The sequence below is a fragment of the Rhamphochromis sp. 'chilingali' genome (assembly GCF_963969265.1).
Source record: "Rhamphochromis sp. 'chilingali' genome assembly, chromosome: 14".
Lineage (NCBI taxonomy): Eukaryota > Metazoa > Chordata > Actinopteri > Cichliformes > Cichlidae > Rhamphochromis > Rhamphochromis sp. 'chilingali'.
Genome location: NC_137941.1, coordinates 5375046 through 5387168, shown reverse-complemented (window position 1 = coordinate 5387168; position 12123 = coordinate 5375046). Strand labels below are relative to the sequence as shown.

Below are 12123 nucleotides of genomic sequence, written 5' to 3'. Positions count from 1 at the left end.
AACACACCGAGCACAGGCTTGCTTGCTTTATTTATAAGGCAAAAATGGGTTACATAGTACTTCCTCTTTTAACTGTCAGGGAAGAGGTTAAACATTAAATCAGCTTATCTGATCTTTCACACACTGGGATAAGAATACAGAAGTATATCATGCTTTATCTGACATCACAGACACTGAAGTGAAGAATGCATCATTATATCATGCTGTCAAACATCTCAGACACTGAGGTAAGGAATGCATCAGTTTTCCTTTAACAATAGACTTGGTTAGGTGATTCTTCAACAATAGGCTTGGTTATGTGAAAATATATGAACACACAAAATATAAGGCATACTTGGTTAAAATATAAGGCTTACTTGGTTAGAATATAAGGCTTACTTGATTATATTGTATTATAGAGATTTGGTTATAATGTATAATGTAGAAAATCTCTAACATTTCCCTCCTGATGTTAATATATTTCACAGGTTTATATCAATGCATAGTCACTTGTTAAATCACATTTTCAACTTGCATGTCATTCAGTGAAGTATCTAAACATCAGCTCCTAATAAGAATAGAAATTCTCCACTCTGTCCTCTATGTTTAGCATATCATACTGGCGAAAGGGATCCTCAACATTTCTCTCTGGATCAAGACAAAATTTCCTAAAGTACGGTTAAACATACTCATCACCATGCGTCTCAGACAAGGGATAATGCAAGCAGCAAAAATGCAAAATAGAAACATCATAGTACATAGGGCCAACAGGCCTTTAATCAGCAAAGATTTCCAGGAGCCGTTCAGCAACCAGTCCCACCAGCCTTGCTCATCGGTTACGTAGTCCTGTTGCTGAGCGTCTCTTAGTTGTTTCAGAACATTCAAAGCATTTGTCATGTTTAATGAGTGTATGTTGTCAGGTATGTAAGTACAACATGTCTTGTTAAACAGTATGCAGAGACCTCCTTTCTCTGCAAGAACAATGTCCAAAGCTACTCGGTGTTGCATGACAGTGATGCGGATTGCATCAATTTCTTCATTCTGTGATTTGTCAATGCGGGTGGAAGCATTCAAAAACAGTCCAAAGCGATAGTCTAAAGTCTCTATTCGTAGTGCGTGCTTTCCTACTCCTGTCCAAGGAAACAGAGCGTGGATTACCTTCTCGCCGGTGTTCCAGAGTTTGAAGTTCTCTGGCACGTCTGTTCCAAGGATTGAATCATGAGGCTTGATTTCTACATCACGCCTAACTCTGGTCTTGTTGTACACAGTTATCTTGAAAGTGTGATCTGAAATGAAGATGGGTGCACAACATCCTGACCAGCTGGGTGGCAGCATAAAGTATGCACGCTGTCCGCACAGCCATGCCATACCTTGTACCCAATAGGTGCCATTTACCTGTTGATTTAGGTTGACTGTCCCATACCCTACTCCTCCATAGGTTGCGTTGCAGTTGATGGTATGGCCCAGGGGGTGGCGTCCTTGCCCTGCCGCTTGGTAGAAGCACAGAGGATGCCACTTCTCTGTATGGGTCATAAAAACAGGGAAAGGGACAGAAGCATTTCTGTTTTTTACTGTCATATCTACCCAGAATTTGTCGTCACAGGTTCCATCCTTCAGGCCTTTTGCACCTGGGAGTGAAGCTTTCATGCCGATTGCAAAGTGTTGTCTTCCAATGCTGGCAAAACTTGCTGCACATTCACTTTGCCAGTGACTGTCCATTATGCGACCATATATGGTGGGGTAGACTGAAGTTGAAGGCATGTGAGAACAGACATAACATTCTTTTTCTTCTATGGTGTTGTATAGGTATCGGTACCAGGCATTGTTCATCCAAGGGTGAATGTGATCTTGGGTCATCTCAGTTAGATGGGAATTGTCATGGGTCCACCTCTTGAGACGGGGAATAGTTGGTGTTATTCTGTGGGCTCTTCCAGGTATCAGCCAGAAGAGCATCACCCCTAAGATGACGCCGGCCACCAGACAGATCAGGCGGCACATGAACCGTTTCCGTTGAAAGTGACAAGCACTTAAGCATAACAGCTTTGGGGCTGGGGCTGGTGGCTCTTCTTCTCCTAGATTCATCATGCTGGCTCTCTGCATTCCAGGCGTCCCCGGTGTTGTCATTGGTTCCTCTCTTTGGTGGGATGGGTCACTCTTTATTATGTGTTTGTTCTTCAGGGCGACCAGGCACACCCGGGCTCCAAGTGAGGAGACCACTGGCGAGAAGGTAAAGGGCGGGGTATACCCAATCGGCCCTTTCCTTCACCAGGGGATCACTTGAGAGTCGGGGGAACCGGCGTCTTATTGTGGTGCAAACACTCTCTTCACGTGACTTTGATGGATCCACGAAGGTCTTTCAGCGATTTTGCAAGCTGTTGGTGTAGTAAGCAGCACCTGATGGGGACCCTCCCACCGTGGAGAACTCCAATTTTTTCGCTGGAGGACTTTAATCAGAATCCAATCACCGGGGTTCAACCTGCAAGAGACTGGAGATAGATCACTCGGCAGTTGATTGTTCAAAATCACTTCTTTATTTTCAAACAGTTTTGTCATCCATTCTGCCATTGTTGTTTCGGCAATAGATTTATTAATTGGCTCACTAGTTATGGGGAGAGGGAATGGTCTACCATGTATGATTTCAAATGGTGTTAGACCACCTGCTCCTTGAGTTATTCTCATCCATAACTTAACTAAGCTTAGACATTCAGGCCATGGTTTTTTAGTTTCTTCCATACATTTCCTCAATCTTTGTTTAATTGTGCCGTTAGTTCTCTCGACTAATCCTGCACTTTGTGGATGATAAGAACAATGATGTTTTATGCTAAAGCCTAAAGCTTCAGAAACTTTACTTATCACTTCATTTACAAAATGTGTACCATTATCTGATCTTATCAGAGACGGAATGCCATATGTTGGAATGAAATGGTTGCACAAACATTTTGCTACTGAGATTGCATCTGCTTTTTTCACTGGGTATATTTCTGGCCACTTGGAAAATACATCTATTATCACAAGTGCATACTTGGAGGATTGAGATTCATTTAGTTCTATAAAATCCATGTGGATAGTATGGAATGGGTGTGGCGGTGTAGGGAACCGGCCTCGTTTTGGTCTTAAATTGCCTTGAGCATTGTGTTTTTGGCAAATCATACATGTTCTAATAAACTCTTTTGCTGAACTTTCAAAATTTTTTGTATAGAATTGTTTATTAAGAATAGAAACCATCCCTCCTGATGACACATGAGTCCTCGAGTGTGTCACCAAAGCAGCAGTCCTTTGCCATTACACATCATGAGGTTGTCTTTTAATTCTGCTCCATCTTTCAACCAAGAATTTTGTTCACTTGAGGCATTTTTAAATACCTTCTAGTTTTTCAAAGAATTCACACGTCTTACATATTTCAAACTTTGAAGTTTTTTGTTTTGTATATATATATATATATATTTTCCTAAACTTTGCATTGTTCATAGCTCACAGTTCTAAAACTGGGTATTTGTAAATCATATGCCTAATCACTATGTGTCACCGTAATCCACAAGTATTGGCACAAATTTGTTTCCAAACCAACAAAATAATCAAAAAACAAAAACAAACAAAAACATACATGAGTCAGGATACAAAAAGACAAAGAAAAATGCTGCCAGAAACAGAGCAGAAGTGTGAGGGGAAACTGAGCTCACAGACAGCTGCATGTGTTCGCTTTTAATAGCATGCAGCCTCTGTTCTAAAAAAACCAATAAATAAAAAATAAAAGAAAATGTGTAACATGCTTATCAACTTAGCGGTGTCCACACATTTAATTCAGCTTCATAATCCTGCAGGTTTAGTTATTATCTTACAGGGTTTGGCTTATTAGTTGTTATTATAGATGTGCTCTGTATCTCAGTAATATTTATCTAGGATAAATGACAGGTTTTCAAGCAGGTTAAGTGCCTCTATGCACCTAATTGGTTTAGATATTGCTTTTATTTTCTTCATCTCATATTTCATTATACTGAGTTTGAGCAAACCTTTAAGCTTGATGCAGACTACTTCATAACAATTGTCCATCTCACATCATACTGGCTAAGATACTTCTTGTCAATATTAATATTATATTTTTTATTAATTATTATCATCTTTTTCTGTCTATATAATAACAATAGTATATCACAATATTTTATTAGTGTATATCACTATACTACTACTGAGCCAATTTAATAGTTAGGATCATCTTACTCGGCAAACAGATAATTTATAGTTCATCCAATCTCTACAAAATTTGCTTTTTCTCTGAACAGGTTTGTGCCTAGTTTTAGACTGGTCTTCTGTTTGCCTCATCTCAGATCCAACCTTCAGATTATTATATTTTATTTTGTATCCATCAGGGACTGTGAGTGAGCTGCAGTCTCACCCACCCTCCAGGATGGAAACATTTATCTTTTCACACACTTTCCTTGGCTGAACAATGACACAGCCTTAATCTACCTTATGCATCTCTCTTTTTTTTTTTTATAGAAAAGGTCTTCATATGAATGATTTCCTTTTATTTATTTCATACAATCTGGGCATGATGGGTCATAAATGCACTGATTTTTGCCGCCACAGCCACTATCTCTATGTGACATAAAAGGGGATCGGTTAGATGTTGCAATGTCACATGTCCTGAGGCTGATTTCACAATTAAAGTGTCTTTTGAAAATGTTACATTTGGGACTTCTACAGTTAAAACAGTTTTACAAGCTCCTGTGTCCCAAAACATTTTTTTAACAGCACACCTTTCACATATATTACAACTGTTGGCTTGTCTTCTGAACCTAACAGTAGTTGTTCTACATTGTAAACCTCCGCTTCATCTGTTTCACTTCCTTCCTCTCGTGCTAGTCATTCATCACTTTCCTGTTCCTGAATTACACTCCTGCAGTCTCGAGCAAAGTGCCCGTTTTTTTCCACAATTACAGCATTTAATCTCTCTTTTGTCCCTTCTTTGTCCTGCTTTTTACTTTCTTTTGACTTTTTTCCTCATATAGCTCTTTTTGCAAAGCGGTTTTTAAAGCATTTATTGACTCTGGGTTGCATTTGCCTTGCCAGGCTGGACAAGAAATTTTATGTGGATTTCTCCACCTATTTGCACTGACTCTTCCTGCATTTTGACAGTTTTTTTCAAGCTTTTCTTCATCTGCTGTTAATTTTACTTTAGTTTTAGAATTACCCATTTTGAACTAATTACGTCAGAACTGTGACACCTTCTTTGGCATGAAAAAGTGGGAATGGGTTTTCAATAACAGGCTTCTACTCTCCCGCTATCCGAGAGAGCGGTTATTGATTTTACGTGATGAAGCACAACCCTTTTTCCACTTTAACCAATACGTGAGTGTACACAGGAAAACAGTTTGAGAAGTGGTTCGACCGCTTATTGGGTCGTAAAAACAACTCACTCCTCTATTTCAACACAAACAAAGCGCGTTTTTATAATTTTTATTGAGATTTTCCGTAGGCCTATTTCATGTAACACCTTCAACCTGTTCCGTTGCAGCCACTCCCAGAGCGACCGGAACTCGTTCCGTTACAGCTGCTACCCAGAGCAACCGGAACTTTTAATAGCGACTTCTAGAATTCGCTCTTGCCTGTTGTCTCTAAGTCCCTTCTGGACTGAGATCTGTCGGCGCTAACCAGGTTTACACTATTTTAAAGGAAAATCTCAATATCAACGTATTTTAGCGCTTGATGGAATGCAGTGTTTCATATTCACCTTACTGTGGCGCTGCGTTTTTTGATCCGGTGCTCATCGGGTCCTGGAGCCGTGAAGGCCGAACGCTGACCGGAGATCGAATTCACGTGTCCGGGTTTTTCGTTTTACTGATCAGATTTCTTCCAGCGCAGGCGTCACGACGTCAGGACCCGATGGAGACCGTCTGTGGAAAACTAGACGTTAAAATAACAGTCAGTTCTCCGGCTACGAAGGACCAATTAAATGTCAGGGGTAGACATTTGTTCAAACACAAGTAAGAGAAATGAGACAACTGCAGACCGACTCAGAGTGTAATTAGAAAACGTGCGCACGGGTGAATGCCTCTGAGAAGACACACACACGGGTGAATGTCTCTGAGAAGACAAAACACACCGAGCACAGGCTTGCTTGCTTTATTTATAAGGCAAAAATGGGTTACATAGTACTTCCTCTTTTAACTGTCAGGGAAGAGGTTAAACATTAAATCAGCTTATCTGATCTTTCACACACTGGGATAAGAATACAGAAGTATATCATGCTTTATCTGACATCACAGACACTGAAGTGAAGAATGCATCATTATATCATGCTGTCAAACATCTCAGACACTGAGGTAAGGAATGCATCAGTTTTCCTTTAACAATAGACTTGGTTAGGTGATTCTTCAACAATAGGCTTGGTTATGTGAAAATATATGAACACACAAAATATAAGGCATACTTGGTTAAAATATAAGGCTTACTTGGTTAGAATATAAGGCTTACTTGATTATATTGTATTATAGAGATTTGGTTATAATGTATAATGTAGAAAATCTCTAACAGTCCACCACCCTTCAACTTCAAAACCTAAAAGATATTTCTTAAAAAAGGGGCCAAACTTCTAAGGATAAGTCCATCATGCCACATTTGCTTTTCTTCATGGATAAACTCCATAAATGTATAGGTTCGCATAAATAAATACTTTGCCTGTCTGCATTTTAATCTAAGCAGAAACATCATCTTAAATAAAGTCAAACTTTATGTTTAAATAAAATGTGAATTTGTCTGCTTTGAGAGAACAGTAAGAAAATGGAATGCCCCCCACCTTAAAGCTGTTATAAAGATCGGGTCTATGCAAAGATAGCAGAACCATTTTTATGCTTTTTCATGGGAACTTTTTTTTGGAGTCAGCCTCAGTAGGCACTTCCATGTTGGCTTCACTTCACATTCGAGGTTCCCACTTGTTCACAGTTTTAAAGTCCATCCCAAATTTTAGGATGTTTCAGTCAGGTAATTTTTTACAAATGAACTTACCAACCACACTATGAATGTGGTGAAAATAAAAAGACAGCTTTATATAAAGGTATCCTTACAAGCTGAAGTAATTAAAGTCCAGCTGCTTTTTCTCTTAAAAGACATAATCATCCTTAGAGCTTTAATAACCATCATCCCACTTCAAACCTTAACGTATTTAATGCTTTTCCTTTCAACACTTCCATTTACCAATTTGCTTACATAAACACAACTTAATGCTGAAATGGCATCTTTAAAGTCATAAAATGTATCAAAGCGCACTGAAGCAAAACCTTTAATCAATTCTTGCTCAGAGAGAGCGTCTTTGTTTGGCCATGGTAATAAAATTTGCTTGACAGAAAATGGACCGCACAGATAGCAGCTGACCTCGCCTTTCCTTGTAATGAAATTTCCAGGCACAGACCTGAGTGCGATCTACCACGGCCAGAGTGAGTCGAGACCGGAATGTGAGCTCACCTAATTTGATGAACACTGGCGTGATCCAAAACAGATGCAGTGCCTTTGAAGCCCCAGCACCACCTAAAACAGGCCACCAGCTGTTTGGATATATTGCGGTCTGGTAACTTGATTATACAACAGAACATTTTTTTTGGCCAAGCATAGACACGTAACCAGTGTGAGTGTGAAAACACGTGTTCAAATTACCTATGATGTGCTGGCAACACATTGATAAAACGGATGCTTCCAAAGGGACAGTTCGCTCAAATTAAGCCAGAGGAAAATTATATATCCCAGTTACGCAGAAAGTGTCGTTTTGGACGGAACTCGTGATGTTTTTAATGGCACACTGATAAAAGGCAGGTGCAACAAATATAATTAAAGATGATCAAATGAATGACTCAACTCTTGTTTCCAGCCTGAGACGGACCACCTGTTCTGTGAAGGCATTTCTGGTCGTTTTTCCAATTAAGCATCCACAGGTGAGGCGTTTTTTTTGGCCATGGGATGCGCAAGTTGCTGTGCAGTGCTTCACTTTGTTGTGTTGTACTTGCAATTTATATTGGGCCTCTTTACTTAGATCGACAAGTGAATCATTGCTTAATAAATGGAGCTTTGTCATCGTGGATACATAGGGGATCCACTGAAGCACGCACCAGTAATGTGGCACTTTTAAACGGTCATGACAGGAGCACTTAAAAGAAGGTTCAGTGAATCACAAGTAGTTCAAATCTTCAAGATGCATGGATATATGTTTCATATATGTTAACTTTGCTGACGTGTTCAGAGCGACTGTAGCAGTTGAAGTATGAGGGTGAAAAAAAGCAAAGCTCGAAGTGGTTTTTATCTCAGAGCCTGTGTAGGAAATCTTTGTTTTGTGATTTACTCAAAAGCTTTCCCAGCACAGGAAGGTCACGCTGGAGCGCTGCGTGGAAGGAGACTTCTGCAGAGATGAACGCTGGAGATTAATCTTGTGACCTTGCTTTACCTAATCAAATCAACTGCGTCCTAATTTGCAATAACAGAGGAGGACATTATGATGTATGCTGATTTGCTTGGTTATTAGTAACCGCATTTTTTGTCCTGCATAGCAAAGATGGGTAGAATGACACAGCGTGTACAGTTAGTAGAAAAAAGTTTTACCTTTACTGTTGAGGACAGACAATGCTCTCAATCATCCATCCATCCATCCATCTTCATCCGCTTTATCCGGGGCCGGGTCGCGGGGGCAGCAACCTAAGCAAAGAGGCCCAGACCTCCCTCTCCCCAGCCACCTCCTCCAGCTTATCCGGGGGAATACCAAAGTGTGTCCTGGGTCTGCCCCTCTGCTCTCAATCATCACACTGTAAAGAAGAGAGAGAGACAGAAATGTCTTGGCTCAGTCTCGAGTCTCCAGCATTGAGTCTTATTCATAGTGGTCAGTCATCTTAACGTAAGATGGAACAGACTTGAAATAGCTCACACAGATTTTCTACCTCAGTTGAATTTCTCTTTCTTTTCTTGCCCGTTTTACCTAACATGACAAAGTTGAGCAAATATAGGTCGCAGTCTTTAAAACAGGGTGTTTAGGACTATAGATATGTAGGACTGGTAAAATTAATTAATCCTTTGACGTTACATGGTTTGGAGTTTGAAAAATTGTAAATAATAAGATGACAATATTGACTCGTACAATCATTTTGCATGCAGGTTTTCAAATGGCCATTTGAGGCTGGTTTCAGTTCACAAAGACTCACAGTATAAAATGTCCAATGACGCAGGAGTAAAACTTGTTTTGGTCTCTATATATCATTTCCCAAGGAAATTGATCCAAATACTAACATAGATACCAACAATGGTATCACAGTATCACATCGATACATTTTTTCATCCTAAATTTTCAGTATGAATCCCACTGAACTGTGTTAAATACATTAGTATTATCTTTTTTTTTTAAATGAAAACCATACCTCAAACATGCACTATGAAAAATGCATGAACCTTTTTCTGTTGACTGTCACATCAGTTCTTTATAGCCTATAGCACACTTAAACAACAGAAGCTGACCTAGAATCCTTTAAAGGCAGGCACATTTATATTAATGATCTCTAAAAAAAATACAGTAACAATATATAAGAAAAGATGACAGGTTTTTTTTGTTTGTTTTTTTTACTGTGTTAACTAATCATTGTGAAGGGTAAAAATCACGTCACTGGTGTTTGGTGTTCATTAAAATGGGTACAGAAATTGTTAAATGTACAATGATTCAGCTCATAAATCATAACACACTGCTCTCCCCTACATAAGTTCCCTTTATAGGTTAAAAGTATCAGTATCGTCAATATTGCCCTTCAATTTTAATTTATTAAAAATGTATTAATTCAGTTTTTAATTCTAGTATTTTTTGTAGAGAGGCTGGAGTTACAAGCCAGTGGCTGACGCTGTGCTAAACAGACTATCTTGAATTACACAAGGTTTGAGATGCATGGCTTCTCTATTACATTTAGCTCATTTATAGGCAGAAGACAACTCCGAGCAATTTTAACATGACAATACAATTTATTGTTTTTCATTACAATCTCAGAAGAAGACAAAAACAGGGGATTTTACTGACTTCAAAGTGTTCACTGTGCAGCTCTATAAAATTGAAGGGTACTCACAGAGCCTGTGCAAGTAAGATATTAAAAGTTAGTCCAGCACAGTGGACTAACAATAGACAAGTCAACAAAACGAGACGATAAGGTCATGGAAAGACAAGAGCTTGTAAAAGTTTCCTAAGCACACTTGGGCAACTTGCTTCAAAGTTGGTGCTGCATCCTGATTATAACAACAAAAATGAAGGAAAGATATGAAGAGAACATTATAAACTTTATCTCTCCTTAAAGGAGGTATCGTCCAGACTAAGGTGAAAATGCAGCACTACTAGAAGTCCTAAATTGATCCTCTGTGAATTTGCCTTATTGCAGTGCATGTTTATTGCTACAGTAAAGGTGCTCTTCTACTGAAAGGACTATGGCAATAAAGTTAATATCCTACATTCTTGAGATAGAGACATATGTCAGAGACACACGGGGACTGGAAGCTAATGCTAGCTTCAAATGGCCCTCGGGTGCATGAACACAAATACATAATTGAGGAGAAAGATGTGGCACATTGCTGGATGAGATGGTGCAATGTCATCCCAAGAATAATAACAGCGTGCCTTGAGCAACCCTGAATCTGGGTGAGGTGCAATGTTATCCGTCAGCCTAAATCTCGTCTGTGAAGCTCTGAATTATTTTTTACAAACATTTTAAGCTAACATATTGAATACCAGGTAATCAAACTATGAACTAAAATCACTGAAATAATTTACAGAACTACAAATGCAGCTGCAAATAAATTAATTTGGCAGTAAAAGAAAATATTTTTATCCTGTTTGCTCTATAGAAAAAGAAGCTTTTCTCCTTAGAAAGAGTACGTTTAGACTTTGGAGAGAGTGAAGTGTTGAGTATTTATTTTGTTTAATTATGTTTTACCAATTAATCAGAACTGAAGAGAGTTCATACTTAATCAAATGTGCTGTTTAACCATCTAGACCAGGGGTCGGCAACCTGCGGCTCCGGAGCCACATGCGCCTCTTTAGTCCTTATACTGCGGCTCCACGTGGTTTGGGAAAATAAATTAGAAGTATTTAGCTGAAGTGTATTTTATTTATGTTAGTTCTTTTTAAACTTGTAGTTCTAAATTGGAAGATTGTGATATTGAAATATAAAAATACAATTATATTTTATCATTTTTTCATCGCTCAAAATAAGCGTCACACTCGCGGAACTAACTACAACTATTCTCCACTGTGAACTATGTTAAAAACAAACACCGCTCACGCCTCACAGATGACAGCTTACAGTCCTGCGTAACGATGAAAGTGACTTCGTACAGCCCCGAGTTGCAGACGCCGTGCGCAGAGGTTCAGGAGCAGAACTCCCATTATAAACATACCACGGCAGACCCGACGATGTTTGCATGAACATGCTTTTCACCATCTCTTTATTGACCACTTTTCACACACGGTTGCTGTACGCACACAGCCGGCTGTAGCTTTTCAGCTCACAGCCTGACACACACCAACACAACAGCATAGATAGCACAGACGTGAAGGTGGCGAGGCGTGATTGTGGGTGCAGCTCAGCGGTGCTGCAGACCACGCCTTGCCACACACATTAACCAGGTAAAATACATATTTAGGCAGAATATTGCAAATATCTTTTTTTTTTTTTTTGCTTTTTTTTCCAATTGTTTTTTAAAAGTCAGGTCAAGGCTCCAAAAGCCCAAAGGCGATATAAGGGTGGTACATTACATAAACAAAATGTAATTTTTTCTGTAGCACTTCATAGATTTCATAAGCAACACACTTGAGTTATTCACACAAAGCATAAAGGTAAAAAACAATATATACAGTGTTATCTTCATTTTAGATATCAAAAAGTATATTTGCGGCTCCCAGTGTTCTCGTTTGCGTGGAAACCGGGTCCAAATGGCTCTTTGGGTGTGAAAGGTTGCTGACCCCTGATCTAGACTAATATGTGTTTTTTTAAGCACAAAAACTCCATTTGAATTCTGGACAGTGGTACAGTTGGGAGTTATAGAAGGAAAATAGATCTTACATGTGATCAAAGAACATTTGGTTCTAATTTTTTTACTTAATTTGTAAGCTGCATGTGTCATTTACCAAGCAGATTT

General features: G+C 39.1%; 1 protein-coding gene across 2 annotated transcripts; it reads right to left on the bottom strand.

Moving 5' to 3' along the window:
- Positions 1-449: 449 nt before the first annotated feature.
- LOC308410259 (uncharacterized protein) lies at positions 450-5931 on the bottom strand. Of its 2 annotated transcripts, none has more exons than XM_080903496.1 (2): positions 5711-5931; positions 450-2465 (listed from the first exon to the last, which is right to left on the bottom strand). In XM_080903496.1, exon 2 carries the CDS (start codon positions 2101-2103, stop codon positions 586-588), a length of 1518 nt encoding a protein of 505 aa, XP_080759622.1. In that variant the 5' UTR covers positions 2104-2465; positions 5711-5931; the 3' UTR covers positions 450-585. The 2 variants fall into 2 exon arrangements, with proteins under 2 accessions (XP_080759622.1, XP_080759623.1); XM_080903497.1 differs by having other exon boundaries at positions 450-2455.
- Between the last annotated feature and the right edge of the window lie 6192 nt (positions 5932-12123).

Excerpts from the sequence above, each read along its gene's own strand:
- LOC308410259 (XM_080903496.1), bottom strand. The coding sequence starts at position 2,103 with ATGACAACACCGGGGACGCCTGGAATGCAGAGAGCCAGCATGATGAAT.